Here is a 26,008-nt window from a genome sequence, read left to right as displayed (position 1 = left end):
ACATTATGGGGGGCACTGGCATTTGGTGGCACTAAGGGGGCATTTTTTACTGGCACATTATGGGAGGCACTATAGGGGAGAGCGGCACTATGGGGGAGTGGAGCACTATTGAGGCATATGGTGGCACTAAGAAGGGGCATTTTTTTACTGGCACATTGTGGGGGAGGAGCACTATAGGGGCATCTGCTGGGGGCACTAAGGGGCATTTTTTTACTGGCATATTATGGGGGACACTATGGGGAAGGGGGAGAGGAGCAGTATGAGGGCATTTACTGGGGCACTATATAGGGGTATTTTATACTGGCATACATTATGGGGACATTAGCTCAACTGCGGGCACTAAGTGGGGGTATTTCATGTACTGTCATATTATAGGGAAAATTAGTACCACTAGGGGGTATTATGGGGAGCTTTACTACTACGATGAGGAACATGATTACTAGGGCACTATAGTAGTATTCGCAGGGGGACTGTTTCTGCAGTATAGTATTGGGGGTGGCAGGAAACTAATGTCTGTTTCTCAATCTCTGCAGAGACGGGAGATGGCAGAAAAATCATCATGGCGGTCTGGTCTGAATGGAGAAGATGAGGAAAGAGAACGTCTACATCACTGGATGTAAGAGGTATGTGGCGCTATGTAGGAGAGGAGATGCCCCTTATGAACCACTGATCACCCCATATAGACTCCCTAATCACCCCCCTGTCATTGATCACCCCCCTGTAAGGCTCCATTTAGAGGTCCGTATGATTTTTACGGATCCACTGATACATGGATCGGATCCGCAAAACACATGCGGATGTCTGAATGTTTTGTAATAAATATTATTGAAAACATTGAAAAAAGTTTGTGCATGTTTTCTTAACTTTCTTGGGGGGGGGGGGGGGGGGGGGTGCCAAACAAAGGGTTCGCCCCGGGTGCCAAATGCTCTAGGTACGCCCCTGCCTATAGGCCTCTTTCACACGAGTGTGACGGATTAGGTCCGGATGCGTTCAGGGTGCGTTCAGTGAAATTCGCACTATTTTGCAAGCAAGTTCAGTCAGTTTTGTCTGTGATTGCATGCAGTTGTTCAGTTTTTTCCGCGCGGGTGCAATGCGTTTTGATGCGTTTTTCACATGCGTGATAAAAAAACTGGAGGTTTACAAACAACATCTCTTGGCAACCGTCAGTGAAAAACGCATTGCACTTGCTTGCAGATGCAATGCGTTTTTCACGCAGCCCCATTCACTTCTATGAGGCCAGGGCTGCGTGAAAAACGCAGAATATAGAACATGCTGCGATTTTTCACGCAACGCAGAACTGATGCGTGAAAAACAATGCTCATGTGCACAGCCCCTCTGAAATGAATGGGTCAGGATTCAGTGCGGGTGCTATGCGTTCAGGTCACGCGTTGCACCCGCGCGGAAAACTCGCTCGTGTGAAAGGGGCCATACAGTCAGCAACTTGAGTGGGACATGTACTTTTACCACCCTCCAACCACCAGTGACTCTACCATTAACCCTTCTTACTATTTGGCCAATGTCGGATGCCTACGTAGTGTAGTGTTTTCTTAAAGGGCTTCTGTCACCCTACTAAAGTCTTTTTTTTTTTTTGGGCTACTTATAATCCCTATACTGCGATATATCAATCTATAATGCTATTACTCATTCCTCAGTGTGCTTGCGCCGGGTGTAGATGTGACGAGCGAGCGTCCTCCTCTCGGTGCGCCTGCGCCGCCTAAAGATAGGTACGGCGCAGGCGCCAGATTTTAAATGCAGACAGGGCCAGCAGAGGACGAGCGCGTTCGCTGGCCCTGTCAATCAACATGAGGAGGGGACGTCTTTATGAAAGGAGGATGCGGCTGCTACCAACAAGTAACCGCCCTACTTGCTGGTAGACAGGTAATTAGCAGATTATAAAAGTCAGTTTTTTAAATTAACTACTGAACCAAAATGAGTAATAGCATTATAGATTAATATATCGCAGTATAGGGATTATAAGAAGCCAAAAAAAAAAAACTTTAGTGGGGTGACAGAAGCCCTTTAAGTGCTGAATGGCAGTATTGTGTGTTGGACACAGCATGACGGTGGTATTATACATTGTAAGGCCTCATGCACACGAACGTTGTTTGTTTCCGTGTCTGTTCCATTTCTTTGGCGGATAGGATGCGGACCCATTCATTTCAATGGGTCCGCAAAAAACGCGGACAGCACTGTGTGTGCTGTCTGCATCAGTATGTCCGTTCTGCTGCCCCGGCACCGCAAAAAAATAGTGCATGCCCTATTTTTTCTAGTTTGCGGACAAGGATAGGCATTATTACAATGGATCCGCAAAAAAAATGCCATACAGAACGTCATCCGTTTTTTGGGGGATCCGCAATTTGCGGACCGCAAAACACATACGGTCACATGCATGTAGCCTAAAGCAGTAATATTTTGGCACCAAATGACCGTATTGTGTGGGCATTGTATGGCAGAATTATTTGGCAGTATTTAGGTTTAAAGATTTGGCTAAAGTGTGTACAGATACAGATCTCTAGATCTCTCGCTCTCTCTCTAGATCTCTCGCTCTCTCTCTAGATCTCTCGCTCTCTCTCTAGATATCTTGCTCTCTCTCTAGATCTTGCGCACTCTCTAGATCTCGTGTGCTCTCTCTCTCTCTAGATCTCGTGCGCTCTCTCTCTCTAGATCTCGCGCTCGCTCTCTCTAGATCTCGCGCTCTCTCTAGATCTCGCGCTCTCTCTAGATCTCGCGCTCTCTCTAGATCTCGCGCTCTCTCTAGATCTCGCGCTCTCTCTAGATCTCGCGCTCTCTCTAGATCTCGCGCTCTCTCTCTCTCTAGATCTCGCGCTCTCTCTCTAGATCTCGCGCTCTCTCTCTAGATCTCGCGCTCTCTCTCTAGATCTCGCGCTCTCTCTCTAGATCGCGCGCTCTCTCTCTAGATCTCGCGCTCTCTCTAGATCTCGCGCTCTCTCTAGATCTCGCGCTCTCTCTCTAGATCTCGCGCTCTCTCTAGATCTCGCGCGCTCTCTCTAGATCTCGCGCGCTCTCTCTAGATCTCGCGCGCTCTCTAGATCTCGCGCGCTCTCTCTAGATCTCGCGCGCTCTCTCTAGATCTCGCGCGCTCTCTCTAGATCTCGCGCGCTCTCTCTCTAGATCTCACTCTCTCTAGATCTCACTCTCTCTAGATCTCGCGCTCTCTCTCTAGATCTCGCTCTCTCTCTCTAGATCTCGCTCTCTCTAGATCTCGCTCTCTCTCTAGATCTCGCTCTCTCTCTAGATCAATTATTACAATGGATCCGCAAAAAAAATGCCATACGGAACGTCATCCGTTTTTTGGGGGATCCGCAATTTGCGGACCGCAAAACACATACGGTCACGTGCATGTAGCCTAAAGCAGTAATATTTTGGCACCAAATGACCGTATTGTGTGGGCATTGTATGGCAGAATTATTTGGCAGTATTTAGGTTTAAAGATTTGGCTAAAGTGTGTACAGATACAGATCTCTAGATCTCTCGCTCTCTCTCTAGATCTCTCGCTCTCTCTCTAGATCTCTCGCTCTCTCTCTAGATCTCTCGCTCTCTCTCTAGATCTCTCGCTCTCTCTCTAGATATCTTGCGCACTCTCTCTCTAGATCTCGTGCGCTCTCTCTCTCTCTAGATCTCGTGCGCTCTCTCTCTCTCTAGATCTCGCGCTCTCTCTCTCTAGATCTCGCGCTCTCTCTCTCTCTCTCTCTCTCTCTAGATCTCGCGCTCTCTCTAGATCTCGCGCTCTCTCTAGATCTCGCGCTCTCTCTAGATCTCGCGCTCTCTCTAGATCTCGCGCTCTCTCTAGATCTCGCGCTCTCTCTCTCTCTAGATCTCGCGCTCTCTCTCTAGATCTCGCGCTCTCTCTCTAGATCTCGCGCGCTCTCTCTAGATCTCGCGCGCTCTCTCTAGATCTCGCGCGCTCTCTCTAGATCTCGCGCTCTCTCTCTAGATCTCGCTCTCTCTCTCTAGATCTCGCTCTCTCTCTAGATCTCGCTCTCTCTCTAGATCTCGCTCTCTCTCTAGATCTCGCGCTCTCTCTCTAGATCTCGCGCTCTCTCTCTAGATCTCGCGCTCTCTCTCTAGATCTCGCGCTCTCTCTCTCTAGATCTCGCGCTCTCTCTAGATCTCGCGCTCTCTCTCTAGATCTCGCGCTCTCTCTCTCTAGATCTCGCGCTCTCTCTCTCTAGATCTCGCGCTCTCTCTCTCTAGATCTCGCGCTCTCTCTCTCTAGATCTCGCGCTCTCTCTCTCTAGATCTCGCGCTCTCTCTCTCTAGATCTCGCGCTCTCTCTCTCTAGATCTCTCGCGCTCTCTCTCTAGATCTCTCGCGCTCTCTCTCTAGATCTCTCGCGCTCTCTCTCTCTAGATCTCTCGCGCTCTCTCTCTCTAGATCTCTCGCGCTCTCTCTCTCTAGATCTCTCGCGCTCTCTCTCTCTAGCTCTCTCGCGCTCTCTCTCTCTAGATCTCTCGCGCTCTCTCTCTCTAGATCTCTCGCGCTCTCTCTCTAGATCTCTCGCGCTCTCTCTCTAGATCTCTCGCGCTCTCTCTCTAGATCTCTCGCGCTCTCTCTCTCTAGATCTCTCGCGCTCTCTCTCTCTAGATCTCTCGCGCTCTCTCTCTCTAGATCTCTCGCGCTCTCTCTCTCTAGATCTCGCGCTCTCTCTCTCTCTAGATCTCGCGCTCTCTCTCTCTCTAGATCTCGCGCTCTCTCTCTCTAGATCTCGCGCTCTCTCTCTCTCTAGATCTCGCGCTCTCTCTCTCTCTAGATCTCGCGCTCTCTCTCTCTCTAGATCTCGCGCTCTCTCTCTCTCTAGATCTCGCGCTCTCTCTCTAGATCTCGCGCTCTCTCTCTAGATCTCGCGCTCTCTCTCTCTAGATCTCGCGCTCTCTCTCTCTAGATCTCGCGCTCTCTCTCTCTAGATCTCGCGCTCTCTCTCTCTAGATCTCGCGCTCTCTCTCTCTAGATCTCGCGCTCTCTCTCTCTAGATCTCGCGCCTCTCTCTCTCTAGATCTCGCGCTCTCTCTCTCTCTAGATCTCGCGCTCTCTCTCTCTCTAGATCTCGCGCTCTCTCTCTCTCTAGATCTCGCGCTCTCTCTCTCTCTAGATCTCGCGCTCTCTCTCTCTCTAGATCTCGCGCTCTCTCTCTCTCTAGATCTCGCGCTCTCTCTCTCTCTAGATCTCGCGCTCTCTCTCTCTCTAGATCTCGCGCTCTCTCTCTCTCTAGATCTCGCGCTCTCTCTCTCTCTAGATCTCGCGCTCTCTCTCTCTCTAGATCTCGCGCTCTCTCTCTCTCTAGATCTCGCGCTCTCTCTCTCTCTAGATCTCGCGCTCTCTCTCTCTCTCTAGATCTCGCGCTCTCTCTCTCTCTAGATCTCGCGCTCTCTCTCTCTCTAGATCTCGCGCTCTCTCTCTCTCGCTCTCTCTCTCGCTCTCCTAGCTTCTTAGAGCCTAATTTTCTACAAAACTGGCCTAGACTAAAACACTAAGTCCTGCAGAAGCCAATGATCCCTGGAGGGTACTTATACTTTTGTATATCCAGCAAGTTGCTGTCCATAGTTTAATGCCTATATCCAATTATAGATTTTGTCATAGCCCTAGAACAATTGAACTGCCTTAGGCCTCTTTCACGCGAGCAAGTTTTCTGCGCGCGTGCAATGTGGGAGCACCTGCACTGAATTCTGACCCATTAATTTCAATGTGTTTGTGTACACATCAGTTCTGCGTTTCATGAAAAACGCAGCATTTTTATATTTTGCGATTTTCACCCCGCCCTGGCCCCATAGAAGTAAATGGGGCTTCCGTTAAAAACGTATTGCAGCCTCAAGCAAGTACGGATGCAGGGCGTTTTTCACTGATGGTTGCTAAGAGATGTTGTTTGTAAACCTTCAGTTTTTTTATCACGCGCGTGAAAAATGCTTCAAAACGCGTTGCACCCGCGCGGAAAAAACTGAACGCAATCGCAGACAAAACTGAATGAACTTGCTTGCAAAATGGTGTGAGTTTCACTGAACGCATCCGGACCTAATCCGTCACGCTCGTGTGAAAGAGGCCTTAGTCTTCATGCACACGCCATGTACACGAAACTACGGATAACTTCCATGTGCCTTCCGTCATTATAGGCGACTGTTCTCCACAATGACACATGTTCTATAATTTGGAATTTCGACATGAATCCGCAAAATACGGTCAATGAATCGGTCAAAGCGCGATCTCCAAAAATAATAATGCAGGTAGCGCATGGTCATCTCCTTGAGGCCAAATTCAATCGGGGTTTAGGTGTACATGACATTCTCTGTCTTCAGACAGCCCTTGGTGCCTTTGCATATTGATAGGTATACGTAAGGAAACTATAACATTACTAGAACAAAGGGCAGGTTTATGTCCTTGAAAAGCAGCCACAAGCCAGACGTGGGTGGCGCAATCACATATTTGCATTAGATTGTTCCCCCAAGATTCAATGACAGTAAAGACGTGTATGAATAGATGGCTATATGGCAGGTTTAGACTAGTCAGGTAGTTGTGAAGGAGCGAACTGCCCCCAAGATGGCAGAGATCCACATTGTATTGCACAGGACAGTATAATGTGTTGGTTCTGGTGGTGAATAATGGGCAATAATAATCATGGACCTCGGCAGGAGACTAATTGAATCTTGCACCACTTCCTGCCCTGTGTGAATGTTGCAGGTACCTGTGAAGGAGTTAAAGTGTTTACTGGTAGCACTAATCAGAAGTGTGAGAATGGGTGCTAATCAGCGTCTGCCCCGCAGGGCAGTATTATTAGGGCAGGAAGTGCCCGAGCTGCATGGCAGACCACAGCCTTCCTGAGTATGTTACCCTTTTGCTAAGGCTACTTTCACACTAGCGTTCGATCGGATCCGTTCTGAACGGATCCGATCATAATAATGCAGACGGAGGCTCCGTTCAGTACGGATCCGTCTGCATTATTTTAGCAAAAAAAAGCTAAGTGTGAAAATAGCCTCGTACGGATCCGTCCAGACTTTCAATGTAAAGTCAATGGGGGACGGATCCGCTTGAAGATTGAGCCACATTGTGGCATCTTCAAACGGATCCGTCCCCATTGACTTACATTGAAAGTCTGGACGGATCCGCACGCCTCCGAACGGCCAGGCGGACACCCGAACGCTGCAAGCAGCGTTCAGCTGTCCGCCTGTCCGTGCGGAGGCGAGCGGAGCGGAGGCTGAACGCCACCAGACTGATGCAGTCTGAGCGGATCCGCCTCCAGGCTGGACGGCTGCGTTCGGGTCCGCTCGTGAGCTCCTTCAAACGGAGCTCACGAACGGAAACCCGAACGCTAGTGTGAAAGTAGCCTAACCCGGGGTGTATATATTACTGTGTCTGTGGCACAAGGAATGAGCGGAGTTGTGAGCATCAGGCTAGGTTCAGACCTGAGCGTTTTGCAGCGCGTTCCTACGCGCTGTAAAACGCTCAACAGGCAAGGACCAATGATTCCCTATGGGAATGGTTCTCACCTGAGCGTTTTACAGCGCGTACGATCGCGCTGTAAAACGCCCGACGCCCCAAGAAGTACAGGAGCTTCTTTGGGGCGTCTTGTCGCACGTTCCCGTACACAGACTTCAGCTGGAACGTGCGACAATGGGCGTTCGCTTGTCTCTGTATGCGCGATTGCAAACGCCCGTACAATCGCGCATACAGAGCGTACGCTCAGGTCTGAACCCAGCATCAAGTCTGGCGGCCATGAAGCCTTGAGGATAATCACATCAGTCTCGTCCTCTTTGGACCCCATTCTATTATATCGCACCTCCCAAAAAGGCAGTGTAAAATGGATTATCGAGAGCAGACAGCCCCCCCGTGTGCAGGAAGAAGTCTCCTCTACATCTGGGGACACTTCTCCCTTGTTAATTAGAGGAGTAACTATAATTCATAGGGCCCCATAGCAAAATAAGATGGGGGGGGGCCCGCCACGTAGTGTAAGAAAGTTAAACCAGCCTAAGTATCAATGATTAAAATTATGTTTAATAGCATCATATATCAGAAAACACACAAAATGGCAAAAAGCCTCCATATTGTTGTTCACCAGAAAAAGGTACAATGTTCTTGCACCTGATTGGGCCCCCCTCACCCTCTGGGCCCCATTTCAAGTGCTATGGCTATAGTTACTCCAATGCTTTTAGTCCAGGGCTCCACTATGGATTGGGCATGTTGGATTTAAACTGCCCGATCCTTAGGTTCTCGGGGAGATAAGCTGCTGCTAGATTTTTCTCCAATTTTTGTAACTTCTCCCCATTCACTAAATGTGCATGCTTGGCCGGGCAGAGCATGCAGATATATGGGAGGTTCAGGAGAGACAGCATATGTAAATCTGATTTCATAGGTCTACAATTATTTATTTCCTGTTGCTTATATAGCATCGACCTATTGGAGAGATTTACTAAATCTAATGTACCAGAATTGTGGCACAATTTGTGTCGGAAAAAAAACAAAACAACCCCAAACAAACTTGCTAATAGCTTTTATTACGATTTTTTATTTATTTATTTTTTTAAACGATTGTTTCATCTCAGACAATGGGGGCATATCGCTAGGATATGCCCCCATTGTCTTATAGGTGCAGGTCTCACGGATGGGACCCATACCTCTACCGGGAACGGAGCCCCACAGGGTGGTGGTGGTGGTGGCCAGACCGGAGTCCTCCAGCCAAGCGCTCTCCCAATAGAAGTGAATGGGAGCACTGGCTGTGTAGTTTTGGGAATGACTTCTGGAGCCACTGCAAAACAGCTGACTGATTGCAGTGCAGGGTGTTGGACCCCGGCCAATCACATATTGATGGCCTCTCCCAAGAATAGCTCATCAATATTAAAATCCTGCAAACCCCATTTAAGACTATTTTACTGTGTTTTACTTTTAGACCGTATTGAATGTGGACCAATGTGCAGCACTGTACAGAGACTGTCACCGTTCTCATCAGTCCCTGTCCCCAATCTAAATTCTGTAGCTCGTGAGCACGCACACTAGGGGCCATTTCATAGGGGGTTATTTAACCTATTGACCTATTTTTGGAGTGTTTGAGGAAATGGTAGGACCCCATGCAAACGCAGGGATGACTTACAAAGTTCATGACTATGTTGTTTTGGTTATGTGAATGCAAACTTGACCCTTGAATTACCATGATGCGTGTAAAATAAAATTGGGTCTGAAGCCATACTGTATATAATAGTGATGGACTCCTCGCATGCAACGTGTGTGCGGTGCCTTCAGGTCCAAGCACATGGGAAAGCGGCAGCATGCACTTATCCGACATGGTAGCATATGGCATCCATATTATAGACCGTGAGCGTACCATATTTCACCATGTTGTCCCCTAGAAGCAATGTTCTGTAATATGGCGTGTGTGGGAACACTCAGATGTGCTGTATGGGCCCATGGCAGGCTAGGGGTGCCGTACTATCCAGGTATATGATGGGCCAGTGTGCATAGGCCCTAACTGAAACCTTCACTCTGGGAAATACTAACAGTGATGGGTCAGTTCGCAGTGTTCGCCAGCGAACACATGCGGGCTGCCATCTTTAGTAAGGTAGACTCACCCGTCCGGCGATGCACAGGTAAGCCCTTACCTGTGCCTCTGCCGGGAGCCGGTCTGAAATCCAAATGCAGTCACCGGGAGCAGGCAGTTCATCGGGCTGTTCTAGGGACTGCCTGCTCCCGGTGACTGCATTTGATTTCAGACCGGCTCCCGACACAGGTAAGGGCTTACCTGTGCATCGCCGGACGGGTGAGTCTACCTTACTAAAGATGGTAGCCCGCATGTGTTCGCTGGCGAACACTGCGAACTGACCCATCACTGTTAGTATTTGTTTTGGATCTTTCTTCGGCTGGAATCGCACATGCAGTTTTTTTCGACAGCGGTTCTGGTCCAGCTTTTTCAGCTAAAGCCTGAACTGATTCCAAAGTGGTGAGACATGTAAAGGAAGGTCCTCTCTTGCACGTACATCTTCTTTGAGCTGGATCCACTTTTGGCTCAAAAAGTTGCATGTTTCTAGCTTAACGGGGGCTATTCCAGTATGAGATATAAGAAGCTTCTTGCCGTTTATGCAACTTCCTTATCGTGAATGAAAAGAACTTCTAATCCCAAGGATCAAATGACTGAAAATCATATGTATTATCCCATCATGAGATGAAGATAAATAGGAGTGTGCAGTAAGTGCACCATCTGGCGACATAGTGTCTTGCCAACCAGATACCGGTTTCTGCACATGGCTTTCACTGCAGGTGATCTGTATCCACTACCCTTTTATGTTAGGGGAAGTGTCTGTAAGAAGCTATTACACCAGGAATTGGCAACCTCTGGCACTCCAGCTGTTCTCAAACTACAACTCCCAGAATCCTCCTTTCACTTCTATAGGGGATACGAGAGCAGCTGAGCTAGTGTGCATGCAGGGAGTTGTAGTTTCGCAGCAGCTGAAGTGCCGAAGGTTGCTGGTCCCAGCTGTCCTGAACGGTGCATCCTCCTAATTATCCATTTATTTATTTTATGCACTTATATAGCGCTACTATATTCTGCAGGGCTTCACTTGCTGTCCCCAGTGGGGATCACAATCTAAGGCCCCTATCAGTATGTCCTTTGGAGTGTGGGAGGAAACTGGAGAACCTGGAGGAAACCCCCGCAAACACAGGGAGAATATACAAACTCCATGCAGATGTTGTCCTTGATCGGATTTGAACCTAAGGACCCCAGCGCTGCAAGGCTCCAGTGCGTCTGCGTCCTACTGCAGCTTGTGCTAGGTTCACCCCAGTGTTAGGTGATCCGGCAGTCTGTTCCAGTAGGTTGTTCCGGAAAGCAGCGGTATTTGTCCGGTGAAAACCTGGTATCTATGCTGGAAAGCACCCAGATCCCCTGCGGATCCCATTCTAATCAATGGGGTCTGGCGGTGAACAGCAGTATCTGACGGTGCTGGATTCTGTGAAATCCGACAGGCTGTTCTCTGCCCGGATTTTGTAAGGCAGATGTAAAAGTAGCCTAAGGACAGCTAAAAAAAAAAACTATTTCAGTGTTCTTAAAATTTAGCCTTTTACTGAACTAATATAAATTCTGCAGCATCTGGCCGGGCTATGCAGGATCTCCTATACACAGATGAGCCCAAGCCAAGACATGTTAATGGAGGCCAGGGTTTATAACAGCAAAGGCTATTGTATGCAACAGCCAATGGCCGTGAGGGGGTTAATAGGAGATGTGATAGGGCAGACTTCACACCAGCTCAGGATCATTCCTGCCCCCTGTGCTTATTACTGGGAAGCTGGGATGGTCCAGGCACATTATAGCAGCAGAGCCAGAGCAGCGAGCAGTCTAGTGGAGGAAGCCAGGTAAGGACGTGTGTGTGTGTATATGCATATAGTGTGTGTGTGTATATTATATCGCATGTAAGAGCTGGGTGCATGACTATAGCTACTCTTACGAATGCAAATCCTCAATGTAATGGGAGTGCAGGTAATTTTTTTGGGACAGTATTTTGCAACAAGTGATACAATATATTTTGATAATATTATACACAGATAATCTGAACATAAACATAAATCAACAAAACTTTGGACATTTGGATCCATAGTATTAGGGTCAGACTAGAGTCCAAATTGTACAAATTTGATATTGGAACCCAGGGGCATATTGGCCATAGACCTTACAAGGAAATTTCCCTGTGGGTCGATGCCCAGGGGGGCAGCCAGTGGAAGTTTTTGGGGATGTATTTTGTGCTGCTGGCAGTACTTTGTGAAAGACTGTGGTATAATGTGCCACAATATGGTATTGCGGGCCCTGCCTTCCATCAGTTTGGACCCGACTACAAAACGGGCCCACTTTTTTTTTTTCTAGGGCCATCCGTCCCTGCCTGTCGCAATAAGCTATGGGCAGATGTCTCATTGACGAGTGGTGGCAGTGATTTAAGGTGCTTTTCTCATTGTCAGTTTACTGTATGTGCTAGAAAAAAGCCCCCAGCACATTTGTTAAATGGACCCATAGGACCCGCATTACACTGATGGACGCCAATGCAGCATCCTGTGACATTTCTACTTCAAATGTATGTCCGTTCTGCAAAAAGAGGTCCTCGGAACGTGGACCATGGACCTATTGAAGTCAATTGGTCTGCAAAAAAAATACTGCGAATGTCACACGGACCTCATCTGTATTTTGCAGAGCTGCAATTTGCAGACTGCAGAAAAGATACGGTCGTGTGCATGGGGTCTTAGACTGATCTTCTGATTAACAATTATATATTACACCTATGTCCTACCTGTCCATACTCAAAAGTTAAAAATCTAAGATTGATATCGAGCAACTGTGTGTGTATAAATAAAAAATGTAATTAAATTGGGTTTACGGATTTCATATAGGTCCTGATAGGTTCTTAGTATTGGAAACCCCCAAAAACACCTCTTAATTGGGGGGGGGGGGGGGGGGAGAGAAGTGGTTGGTGGTGGATGTAAAGCTGGGACTAGAAGCATCAAATATTAAAATAAGGAGGCGAGATTGTGGGGTTGGGCTGAACGTATTGACTGGTGCAGAACTTTTCTGAGGGTCTATACATCCCACGCATTTCACAGTCCCAGGTCTACAGATGGAGGTTCTGTCATATTTTGAACGTCCCCACCTTTGTGACATGAAAGCCACCGCAGAGATCCAAGGTACAAGGCAAATAATTGCTTGTGTTTTTCTTGTAGAGACTTGAAAGGGTTTAGGTCTTGTGAGGCAATGTCTGGGCTGCGGCTGGAATTGGGGAAGTTCAATGAAATTCTGTGCTGTTATTATCCTGGTTTAGCAGGAGCTTGGATCAAATGAATATAGAGACCTTATGATGGCTCTGTAAGGATGGTGGCGTTTTTATGGTTAGTACTTATGTTTTATATCTAGGATTATGGCAATGACTTATTTTTATATGCTTTTATATTCTTTTATAATGGTTAGTACAGCCCTGTGAACTCTCCTCTAGGTTTAGTCATTTACTCTGTTTCTTTTTTTTTTGTGGTGTTACCAAATTCCAGAAAGTAAGTCATCCTAGCAACCCATTCACTACTTTTTGCTGATGATATTGTGGCCGGGGACCTCTGTGTGGATTTTGTACCCGTCCCCCTTGTCCTCTTTCAGTGAAGGAAAGAATGAGACATTCATTGTCAATGAGGACAAAACTGAACAGAATGGAACTCTCAAAAATGCATTCCGTTCCGTTTAGTTGCGTTCCCAGACCTGAGGGTAAACCGCAACATGTTGTATTTTGCTTTCCGTCCTGGGATGCGGAGCAAGACAGATCCGGCATGACCCCCAATGCAAGTCAATGGGGACGGATCTGTTTTTTTCTGCCACGATAGAAAACTGATCCGTCCCCCATTGACTTTTGACTACAAAACAGGGAGGTATATTGGCTTCCATCTGTTAAATGGAGCCGTATGAATACATTTCACATATGTGCCCCAAATGTAGACTCCAAATTTGATCTAGTCTTAATGGGTGGATTAAAATAAACAACAAGGACGAAAATAGGAAGGTAAACTAGGACCTAATTTATGTAATTTGGCTGCCGTTGTCCCTCTAGAGCTGGTTCTGTGCTGTACAAATACATTGTCATACTGGTAGCAAAGTAAACCTAATCTTGGCTTCCCTTTAAGAGGGCCGCCCTAAGCCTAGCAACTGAGGAAATGAGGCACTTGAAATCTTTTCTGTTAAGGTTGGAAAAATCCAGATAATTTAGGAGCCAGTGAAGCGGAGAGTCCTGTGTTTACTTACCTCTTCCTCCTTCAGATGCAGCAATAAAGTCATTGAAGAGACCGTCTGGAGATGGGAGGATTGACCCATCACAATGGCCTTCTGTTCGTGTTTGCTTGTGAAATAGCAGGGAACCTTTACTGCAGATCTTAAAGTATTTAACTCCTAGGCAGAAGACAAAATATTTGTCACAACTTGGAATTAATTATATATATATATATATATATATATATATATATATATATATATATATAATTATTTTTTTTTTTTGGTGCCCATCTATTTAAAACCCGAAATGGACTTTTAGTTTAAATTTCTCTGCTGAGATTTGAGGCCTTGTTGGTGTGGCAAAAAATAAAAATACTTTTTGATATCTTGACATTGCTGATTGCAACTCCCTGACGCCAATATACAGTAGACATTCCCAGTATTCCTTCCATTTTATAGGAACCGCTAAGGGTCTTTCTACTGGGCAGATTTCCTGACTGCAATATTTACATGGAGGAATGATAGAAAATATGTTTGGACAGATGATTATTCGTCCACATACAATCCTTGTTTACATTAAGCTATGTATTTGTAGCGCGCCCCTGAGGAGCCAGTGCAGAGGATAGGAGTGGTTCTGACGAGATGTTGTTTCTTGTTGTACTATATCAGGCCGTTGCTCCCTGGAGAACGGTGCAGTGAAAAGGTGGTATAAGGAATGTGATCAAAAGTAGAATATTAAGTCTCTCTTTACGACATGCAAAATAAGAGTTGTAGTACATCCATTAGTAGTTTGTACATAGTGCAATTTCTCTTCCCAGATAACGTATGGTAGCTGGCAAAGTAACTACTAATGGCACCTCTGGTGTACCATCTTGCTGATGTCTCTCTTGAACTTCTGCCTAACAGCTAGAACTTATGGCTGTAGGTGTCCACTGTGTAATGCAGGCTTTTAGGAGTTTGCCTGCCCTGGATGTGATGTAGGTGATGGGTGTCTGAGCTATATTCCCTCACCTGCAGCAGGGTTAGTATAGCTGTGGTTGCTGGCCACTTTGCTGACTGTAAACACTGAAGCTTTGCAGACTATCTGTAATTTTGTCTTTTAAAGTCTCTCTGGAGTAGTGGTCTCACAGATTAATTAGTTCTCTGGTCCTTAAGGCCCTGGGAACAGGAGCAATAGGACATGCTTCCTGGCTCCTCACAGTGCTAGCTAACATTCCCCTATCCTGGCAGTAAGTATGATCAGCCCAAGCAGGAGGTGAGGAATTGGGTGGTTAGCCCCCTCTATATGCCAACCATACCTCACCTGCTGGTGTACAGTGCAAGCATGACCTAGCATAGTGAAACCTAACATAACATTGCATTAAAAACCCAAACATTGTAGATACCCCCAGGTCTGTATACGGTATACGGCCGACAGCCGATGATTATATATCCACGTAAAAGATGCAACCGGCAAGTGCTTGCTCGTTTATCAGCTGATAAGTGGGCATGTTTACACAGGGCAGTGATTGGGCCTTAACAGAGCTCTTCTAGTATGATGTCTCTGCAAACAACTCCCCATATCCGAGCTATCACAAACCTCTGGGAGAACGACATCAGGGATAAGATATTGGTGTTTAGCAGTCATCCTTGGAATATTTTAGGTTTTGAAAGGATTTAGTCCTCATTGTGATAGGGAAAAAACACTACGTCACAATTCATACCCTAGAGTTGGAGATCGGTGGTCATTTTTCCCTGTGATAATGTAAGGAGGAGAAAGGCACATGGCCAATGTCATCTGGAAACTTTTGTTATCTGTCAACACATGTCTGAATTAGGCCTCACGCAGAGAACCGTTTTTTCCAAGTTCCCAATTCAGTTGATCATGTTATTGTAATGGTCTCCCAGATAAGAAGCCTGAAGTGAAGGGTGGGTGATGGGTGTTCACCACAGACATTGGTTTATTCCTTTTATAGTCTGCCATATCAGTTAAGATGTTGGTGTTGGAGGGGCAATCTGGAATTCTGCAGAATCGTGGTGTGTGTGTGTGCGCGCAGATGTATAAATGGTGTGGTAAATGCCATCTGTATGGAGGTTAACTGGGACCGCTATGATCTTGTATATTGTTATTCACTAGGATCTACAGCACAACAGGCCCCGTGGTGCGACAATGTGTAACGAGACTGTATCGTGCCCATTCCCAGAAAAATATGAAGCCATCCTGTTCCCCATCATCTACAGCAGCGTCTTTATCGTAGGACTACTGGGTAACTTAACAGCCATCGGAGTTATAGTCCAGCTTATCAAGAAGAACAACATTTTGGGAGTCTACCTGGCCAACCTTTGCACCTCTGATCTCATGTACATCTTCACCCTCCCCATCTGGATAGTCTACACTGCCAAGGACGATTGGGTTTTTGGGAACCTTACCTGTAAAATAGTGGGCTTCTTCTTCAACTCCAATCTCTATACCACCATCGCCTTCCTCAGTTGTATAGCCATAGACCGCTTTATTGCCACCGTTTTTCCTCTACGCTCAAGGATTATTCGGAGCATGAAGAAGGCGTTGATTACTTGTGTGATGGTGTGGATCGTTATCCTCGGATCCCACTGCTATTTCTTGGGCAGAAATGATCTGTTTATATCAAGCCAAAATGTGGAACTCTGCTATGAGAAGTATCCCATGGAGCACTGGATGGCTCACCTCAATTATTTTAGAATCTTTGTGGTGTTTCTTATCCCGTTGATTCTTCTCGTTTTCTCCTACTGCTCCATCATCCGTACTATACACAAAGCTTCTAGCCTAGATATGGAGCACAAAAGAAGAATAACTGGCCTTCTACTGTCAATGACCACCATCTTTATCTTCTGCTACCTCCCCTACCATGTGGTCCTTTTTATCCGTTCATATGTCAGTGACATGAACTACTGTAGCTGCGAGATTGAAATGCGGGTCAGACCGGCCTATCGGGTCTCCTTTGCCCTCACGAGCCTCAGTAGCGCGCTAGACCCTTTTATTAACATCTTTGTCAGCGATGGAGTGAAGCGGGATTTAATGGTGGAACTTCGAGCAATTTGGTTTTGTTTGGTAAATCGAGGAAGGACTGCCAAAGCCAAAAGGAGATGCCTTAACTTTGTATGTGATGAGGCTGTAATGAACGGTAATGGTCCCCTGTGCACGCATCAAACAAAAATACAGACCCGACTCTAGAGAAAGGAACCTTAGTCTGGTCTAGATTGGGCTCGGCAGAATGTATGGCTTCTTATGGTATGGATTAAAACTTTTGAAATCAACAGAGGAGCAACATATGCCAGAAACAGAAGAGGACTACGGCAGGACGGTCCAAGGTATCCTAAATGTGTGGACTACTTGCTATCAAAAGTGGTGGATCTTCTCATGGATTACAATTCACTTGTATATAGAGACAATTCAACCATACAATCCTTTCCTGGCTGCTTTTGAATAAAGAACTTTATACAATATTAAAGGGTTTGTCCTGGATTACAAAAACACTGGACTGTGCCACACGTCTCAATAGGTTGTGAGTGGCAGCTCGGCCCCGTTATCTTCAATAGAACTGCGCTGCAATACCGGACCCAACCTACAGGTGCAACGCGGTTTCTAGAAGAAAGCAGCCATGTTTGTCTGAGACTGGACCATAATGAACAATCAACTTGCTGCGTCGTCCCCTCCTGTAATATCTGGGTCAGGGGCCACAGACTGTTGGCGAGATGCGTTAGTGATCTCAGTGTTTGTAAAATTTTATAGACTCTTTATTATTTTTCTGGCAGTATAGGTGGGGCAAGATTTAGTATTAAATATTGATCTGTATCAGATCGAGAGCTGCCAAAAAATTTAAAAACAGGGCTGCGGCACTCCAGCTGCTGCAAAACTACAACTCCTAGCATGCACGCTAGCTTGGCTGCTCTTGTAACTCCCATAGATGTGAGTGGAGCATGCTGAGAGTTGTAGTTTCAGAACAGATGGAGTGCCACAGGCTGCTGATCCCTGCCATAGGATCTTGTATGAGATTGTGAAATGGCTTCTGTCTGGGAACAATAGATTACATTCAACTGCACAGCAAATACAGTTGGGTTATTCCTATCCGCATTTTTTTGCAGATCAGATGAGAACCCATTCACTTCAATGCTGGTGTTCTGTCCGCATCTGTCTGTCCCGCGGCACCCGCAAAAAAGATAGAGCATATCCTATTCTTGTCCGAATTATGGACAAGGATAGGACTGTTCTATTATGGGCCGGACGTTCCGTACCGCAAAATCCGGAACGCACACGGCCGGTATTCGTGTTTTGCAGATCAACAATTTGCGGGTCGTGTGCATGAGCCCTTAGGTTGTGTTCAATGGTGGTGTGTGTAAAATGATATATATTTATTATATACATTGACTTTGTTGCTGCAGAGTTGTTCCCACCTTTTCATCCAGAAATAAGCTATTGCAATGGTATTCTTAAAGGATGTGTGTTTTTTTTTTTTTTAAATATACAGGGCTTCGATACTGATCGGCTATCCTTAGGTGTGTTTTTATTTATATATACCGGTGATTCTGGTGTGTGTTTTTTGTTTTTTCTTCAGCTGTTTTGAGATATCCCTCGCTATTGGGGAAAATGCTAGTGGTAGTGCTTTTATATGTAAAAATAAATAAATTAATTTTGCACTGGAGGTTTTTATTTGTGTGTGTTAATAACCTTGAGTGTACATGCACATGGTTGCGGGTTTACAAACAAAAAAAATATATAAAATCTGGATTTCTGTGCAAATCCACCCCAAAAACCATGTGTCACTTGCATTTTTGTAGCAGATCTGATCCGGATTTGCTGCAGATCTCATCCTTTGCATTGCAAGGGTGAAGTCCCCACACACAATTACAATATGACAAGCTGCAGATTTCGGAATCCGCACAGCTGGTCAATAAATAAAAAAACTAACAAAAAAAAAAATGCATGAGATTTGTCTGATTTTATTCACTTTTGCTGGGGCTCTACTACGCTGCAATTTTCAGCATAAAAATCATTTTTGGGGGGGGGGGGGGGGGGGGCTGGGGATCTCTGAAGGAAACTGCACATGGTCCAGGTTTGTATGCAGGAAATCCACATGAAATGGGCAAATGGGCACCAAAACGGCATAAAAAGCCACACACAAATCCGCATTAGAATCCGCACGGAGAAACTGCACGTAATTTGCATCGTGTGCGGTTGCCCTTAAGGATGCACTGAGTGTGAAAATAGTTGATTTCCCCAACTTTTAATGCATATATCTGTGAATATGACAAACTGCCATTTTTAAAACACACTTGCACGATAGATGTGGGGATCACAGGACTGGATGACGACAGATCTCCAGCGAAGTGCATGGTGGACCTCATGCATGCAAACTGGGAACATAACCCAGCTTTGTGAGGTTTTGGAGATGACTTTTTTTTTTTTTTTTATAAAGAAAACAAAGTTGCAATTTAGAGGAATGTTCCACATTTGGTCAGGACGGAGTGAGTTAGGCTTCGTTCACATCACCGTTCAGCCTTTCCGTTCTCCTGCTCCGTTTAGGAAAAGGCACATAACTGACGCCAAACTGAGTCAAACGGAGCCCTTAGGCCCCATAGACCATAATAGGGTCCGTTATGTTTCCGCTCAGAAGATGATTTTGAAGCACAACTTTTGTATCCGCTTCAAAATCATCTTCTGAGCGGAAACATAACGGATCCCATTATAGTCTAGGGGTCCTAAGGGCTCCATTTGACTCAGTTTAGCGTCAGTTATGTGCTTATCCGTCCTTTCCGTTCTCCTGCCCCTAAACGGAGCAGGAGAACGGAAAGGCTGAACGGTGATGTGAACGAAGCCTTACAGTGTATACCACGTTATTTATTTATTTATTTTCATTTGTAATATTTCCTTAATGTCGGTAACCAAACCTGTTCTATGACTTCTAATATTAAGAACTATCATAAAGGGTCTATTCGCTCACCCCAGGAACAGCACCACGCTGTACGTAGGTCAGGTTAGAGGGCTCGGCTGCAAGCACATCCCATAAACAAGGTGGAGCTGTTTGTAGATAAGGTAGACCCCTTTCTAACCTCATGTGACCCATTTTAAACCCTAGCAGTATTTCAAAATATTATGGTATTTTTAAGGGCTCATGCCCACGACTGTATGGACAACATCCGTGTGCATTCCGTTTTTTGCGGAATGGAACAGCTGGCCCCTGATAGAACAGTACTATCCTTGTCCATTAGGCCTCTTTGAGGGGCTCCGATATGTTCCGGACTGGAAAGTTCTCAGCTTTTAACATTGGCCTGAGGAATTAGCTAGTATTGTCAGTTGCGTATCATTTTGGTGCATTTTTTGCAGCGATTTGTTCATTAGGCCTCTTTCACACAAACGTGTGCGCTCCGTGGCCGTATTGCGGACCGGATTTGCGGATCCGCAATACACTGGCACTGTTCCGTGTGCATTCCGCATCACTCATGCTGACTCATTCACTTCAATGGGTCTGCAAATTCGGAGATGCGGAACCCTACGGAAGCACTACAGAGTGCTTCCGTGGGGTTTTGTCCCGTACTTCCCTTCCGCAAAAAGATAGAACATGTCCTAACTTTTTGCGGAACGGCCGGATCGCGGACCCATTAAAGTGAATGGGTCCGCGATCCACGGCGGGTGTATTCGTGCATTGCGGCCCGCAATTTACGGGGCAGGAGGCCTTATGTGGACAATAATAGGACATGTTCTATCTTTGAACGGAAATACGGAAACGGAAGGCATACGGAGTACCTTCCATTTTTATATGAAATGAATGGCTCCATATACGGAAATAAATAATAAATAATAATATATGGGCTGGAAATAAAATTTTCAATAGATGGTTCTGCAAAAACGGAACGGATACGGATGCATTTTCGTATGTGTTCCGTTTTTTTTGCAGACCTATTGACTTGAATGGAGCTACGAAACGTGATTTACAGGCAATAATGGGACATGTTCTATCTTTCAACAGAACAGAAAAATGGAAACGGAATGCATACGGAGTACATTCCGTTTTTTGCAGAACTATTGAAATGAATACGGTCCATATACGGAACGCAAAAGACAGCCTGTAAACGGGGAAAAAAAAAAACTGTCGTGTGAAAGAGGCCTTAGGTCTTGTTCACATGACCGTGCCGTGTTTTGCAGTCCACAAATTGCGGATCCGCAAAACACGGATGCCACCCGTGTGCCTTCCGCAATTTGCGGAACGGAACAGGAGGCCCATTATAGAAATGCCTATTCTTGTCCTCAAAACTTTTTGCAGGACCACGGAACGGCGCAACGGATGCGGACAGCATACAGAGTGCTGTCCGCATCTTTTGCGGACCCGTTGAAATGAATGGTTCTGTATACGGACCGTAGAAGGAATCAAAATACGGACCATGTGATTGGAGCATGTGATCTGACATCACCACAGGTCATTTAGCCCACAGCTAAAGAAGAGACCGACCGGGAAGTACGCGATCAAGAGGATAAGGTGAGTTAACTTTTTTTATTTTTTTTAACCCTTCCAGCACTATTATACTAAGCATTCTGTATTCAGAATGCTATTATTTTCCCTTATAACCATGTTATAAGGGAAAATAATACAGTGAATAGACTGTCACCTAGAACCAATGCGTGAAAATCGCACTGCATCCGCACTTGCTTGCGGATGCATGCGATTTTCACGCAACCCCATTCATTTCTATGGGGCCTGCGTTACGTGAAAAACGCACAAAGAGGAGCATGCTGCGATTTTCACGCAACGCACAAGTGATGCGTGAAAATCACCGCTCGTGTGCACAGCCCCATAGAAATGAATGGGTCAGGATTCAGTGCGGGTGCAATGCGTTCACCGCACGCATCGCACCCGCACGGAAAACTCGCCCGTGTGAAAGGGGCCTAAATCCACTTTAAGACTTGAAACTGAATTCTGCTTAGTTTCCGACTAGTACCTTGACCCAAAGCCAAGTTCGGTTTCAAGTTTTAAAGTGGTTTTCCACTTTAAAAATCAACTGCCGAAGTTATTTAACGAATTCACCCGCGACTCCCGAAGTTTTGAACTAAGCAACTTCAGATGAAGCATCCGAAGCCCGCTTCGCTCAACACTATTCCTCTGGATAGTCGATCAATATCACATCAGTGGCAGTCTGACAACCAACGCCAATCAGCTTAATCTTGGGCCTCTTTGACACAGTCCACATTTCCGTTTTTTACTGACGTGTGCGCATTGATTTAAATGTCTGTTCATACTTCAGTATTTTTTTTACTGACCGTGGGTCAGTAAAAAAAATTATAAAATCACGGAGACATGCAGTACTTTGATCCATGATGCGGACCAAGCACGGCCATTTAAGTCTGTGGGTCCATGAAAATCACGGACACAACACGGATGGCCATGTCTGTGTTGCTTCCGTTTTTCACTGGAGACTGATGGGAGATTCTTTTGGAAATTAATTTTCAGCTGAGCCACGTCCATGAATTATGAATGACACATGGATTGTAAAATGGATCCTTCACGGATGAAACGTGTACGCTTTTTTTCACGGACGTGACACTGACGAGGCCTCAGTGTTTGGTCAGTGATTTCCATCAGTAATTGTGAGCCAAAACCAGAAATGAGCTATAATGGAAAGATTTGCACCAGATCAAACACTGACCAAATGCTGACTGTCAGGAACTCGCCTTGTGGACAGAGATGGTTACTGCAGTTCTCCTCCTACTAAAGTGGATGCAAGGAGTGCTGCAATAACCAGCTCTGTCCACTATACAATGGACGGAGCTGTGGAGTTCCAGCTTTGAAGCTACTCTGAAACGGCTTGGTGGGGGTGCTGCCTATCCTGTGTAGATAAATGTAGGTTGAACCTGTCACGGGAAGAATGATTGGACATGCTGAATTTCAGCATCCCGATCCTTTGTTTCTGTGGGAGATAAGCGGCTGCCAAGCATGCATGTTTATGGTGAGTCGGGAGGAGAAACTGTTGGCCAAACGAGCAGTTGGCTGAAATTCTATGGCCACCCGAAGGGTGCCATCACACACTGCGGCAGAGCGCGACGCGGCCAGCAGGGGTGCACCTAGCCGTTCTGCTGCCTGAGGTGAAAACTGAAATGGCGCCTTTCCCTCCCCAATGCCAATTTCTTAACCTAACCCATTCCATTCAGCCCATGGCCCTTCGGCTGCCCCTCTCTTGCCGCTACCTGGTGCTGCCTGAGGCGATTGCCTCATTGGTGGTGCACCCCTGGCGGCCAGTTACCTCCTGGTAAAACCACACTTCTTTTTTACAGCATCAGGCACAAAACCATTGCAATTTGCAGTACTTGCGGCGATTGCCTGCATAGCATGCTGCTGCAACGTGGGAACGCAGCCTTTGTGTGAAAGCGACACTACATTTGATACCATTTTTTGTAATGGAAGCAAAATTGTTGTAAAACAAAAAAACACCTCTGAAAATGAAATCTCACTTGAATACACTGGAAGATACAGAAAACAATTGGTGGGCGTTGAGTGTTAAATACTTTATACAGGTGGCGGCCGTGGCTCCGTCTTGCAGCTGCTTATCCGGTGTTGAAGGGTAAACAAATGTAGAGGAAATTACTTGGGGGGTTAATTTACCATAATTTAGTTTGTGTGTAGTGATGGGTGGCTGGTAGACGCAGACACACTGGGCACCTTCCAGGTATCGCTCTTCTGTGAAGTCCTGGCAGCTGGGGCTGGGTAAACAGACGGCATTTACCCCCCAGTGTTGGCTCTAGAACAGGTGCCACATCCTCCTCAACACCTGAGAAGAGGTGGAGATGTCGGAAAATATTAGCTCGTGGGACTGCTACATCTGCACGCCCTGTAGCTGCTCCCCCAGTTTGTACAGGAGGGCTGTGGGGAATATTTTTTTTTTGCTGTTACTCTTTAGCAACAATCATCCAATGGAAATTTTGATCAACCACTGATGGTTCTCTTCCTTGGGAGATGCCTCTTTTCATATTATTTTCCCATGGACAATTGCCAATGTCTCCATACAGGGCTGGTCTTTTTTTTTAAGGAGATTCAGCACCCTGCCGAAGCATCCCGAAACCGATGGATATCTGGCTTGGCTATATTCCCTGGTCAAATCCCAAGGCTTGTTGAAAAGACAGATCTTGAATTAAAGGGAGCCGCTGTCAATAGGTGGCGCTGGTGAGATGGTTCTCTTTCTTGGGAGACACTTCTTTTGTGTATTCTGCTTTAGAAAGCTGCGCTGTGATTGGCTGATATAGGCAACAAAGATGGCATTTCTTCTAGACAATTTTATAAATCCTTGGACCACCGCATGGTGTCTGTAACCTTGCCGATTGTACTGTTGCCGACACATGCGTGAGACTTCAGGCCCAAGTGCAGTGGGCGCCTCCCGCCAGGGCACTTTAAGTTGGGGTAAGAGTTTGTTGCGACGTGCAGTGAACCAACAAGGGCACAGGGCCTCTTTAGTGATATGGATGGTACCCAGGGTAGGAATGCCAGAGTGGTGGTGGGTGGCCTAAATGTCCCTTAATGGTGTTGCACTTGTCACGGTGCTCCCACCTGGATACGCTGGACCCTAGGCGTTGGCTCCGCAGCAAATGAAAGGGGGTTGCTGATGAAGGGAATGAAGAAATGAATAGAGTCCAGACCTTGTGTGTGTATATAGTAGAACAGCAGCTTTACTTTCAATGAACGTTTCTCCAAACCGTTTACAGACTTTGTCTTGGTCTCCAGCAGGCGTTGACATTAAGGCTGAGTTCACACGGGCGTGTCCGGATTAGGTCCGGATGCGTCCCGGTGTATTGCGGCAAACCCGCGCGATTGGGTACGCAATTGCAGTCAGTTTTGACTGCGATTGCGTTCCGATGTTCAGTGTTTATCACGCGGGTGCAATGTGTTTTGCACTCGCGTGATAAAAAACCGACTGTGGTACCCAGACCCGAACTTCTTCACAGAAGTTCAGGTTTGGGTTAGTTGTAGTGTAGATTGTATTATTTTCCCTTATAACATGGTTATAAGGGAAAATAATAGCATTCTGAATACAGAATGCTTAGTACAAGGGCAATTGAGGGTTAAAAAAATAAAAAATAAATTAACTCACCTTGTCCTCTTCATCGCGCAGTTCCCGGTCTGGTAGATGAGCTGTCGGCTAAAGGACCTTTGGTGACGTCAGATCACATGCTCCAATCACATGGTACATCACCGTGGTGATGTACCATGTGATTGGAGCATGTGATCTGACGTCACCAAAGGTCCTTTAGCCGACAGCTCATCAGAAGAGACCGGGAACTGCGCGATGAAGAGGACAAGGTGAGTTAATTTATTTTTTATTTTTTTAACCCTCAATTGCCCTTGTACTAAGCATTCTGTATTCAGAATGCTATTATTTTCCCTTATAACCATGTTATAAGAGAAAATAATACAGTGAATAGACTGTCACCTAGCAACCATGAGTGAAAATCGCACCGCATCCGCACTTGCTTGCGGATGCTTGCGATTTTCACTCAGCCCCATTCATTTCTATGGGGCCTGTCCTGCGTTACAAACGCAGAATATAGAGCATGCTGCGATTTTAAAGCATTGCAGAAGTGATGCGTGAAAAAAATCGCTCATGTGCACAGCCCCATAGAAATGAATGGTGCCGGATTCAGTGCGGGTGCAATACGTTCACCTACCGCATTGCACCCGCGCGGAAATCTCGCCCGTGTGAACTCAGCCTAACTGTGGCAGGCAAACTCCTCTCTGCTACCTCTGCTGCTCTCTAGCACTGCTGTGCTAACAGGATAACTGTAGAATTTAGCTGTACTGTTACTTGGTAATCTGGTCTGTCTCTAGCTTTGTCCAGGGAACTTTACTCCTGGTTTCTGAGGCTCTATACTGTGACCTCCAGATGCAGCTAAGCTGAAGGTGCTCTAGCTGCCCTAGGCAAGGCTCATCCAGGAGGGACCGGCTCCTGCTGCACACCCTCTCTTAGCAGGGGGCAAGCTAGACTAACCCCTAACTAGACTAAACTCCTCCCTAAAGGGCGCTAGAATGGAAAGAAGGTTCCATTCTAGGTAAAATAGCTATGCCATTGGTGAACCAGGCACATTACACTTGAACAGTTACATAACAAGAAATATGAATAGACATTTTGCAAGACCTGAAAATTAATAAATAGGATGACACGTGGTTAACCGTAGGAGACAGTATCAAGGTGCAAAGGTGGTAACGTCACTCTGGGGTGTTGCACAAGCATCTGAACAGTGAGGATGCCTGCACATGTCAATCATTGGGGGACAGGGAGTGACAAAAAGTA

The 26,008-nt window shown here is 46.2% G+C and overlaps 2 protein-coding genes across 3 annotated transcripts in view; both read left to right on the top strand.

The window, feature by feature from the left end:
• Window positions 1-26,008, top strand: part of LOC122923943 (G-protein coupled receptor 4-like) — a 51,696-nt gene that overhangs the window by 12,986 nt on the left and 12,702 nt on the right. The window contains exon 1 of one of the 2 annotated variants that reach the window (XM_044274829.1): window positions 23,823-23,889. The exons of the other annotated variant lie outside the window; for it this stretch is intronic. The gene's annotated coding sequence lies outside the window, so the exon portion shown is untranslated. Of the gene's footprint in view, window positions 1-23,822; window positions 23,890-26,008 lie in introns of those variants that run through there. 2 annotated transcript variants of the gene reach the window in all.
• On the top strand, window positions 11,294-17,884 carry LOC122923942 (ovarian cancer G-protein coupled receptor 1-like). Its single transcript, XM_044274827.1, has 2 exons — window positions 11,294-11,346; window positions 15,840-17,884. The coding sequence occupies exon 2, from the start codon at window positions 15,873-15,875 to the stop codon at window positions 16,911-16,913; it is 1,041 nt and encodes a 346-aa protein (XP_044130762.1). The 5' UTR covers window positions 11,294-11,346; window positions 15,840-15,872; the 3' UTR covers window positions 16,914-17,884.

The sequence above is a fragment of the Bufo gargarizans genome, unplaced genomic scaffold (genome assembly GCF_014858855.1).
Source record: "Bufo gargarizans isolate SCDJY-AF-19 unplaced genomic scaffold, ASM1485885v1 original_scaffold_2086_pilon, whole genome shotgun sequence".
Classification (NCBI taxonomy): domain Eukaryota; kingdom Metazoa; phylum Chordata; class Amphibia; order Anura; family Bufonidae; genus Bufo; species Bufo gargarizans.
This window is presented reverse-complemented; position numbering and strand designations above follow the sequence as displayed.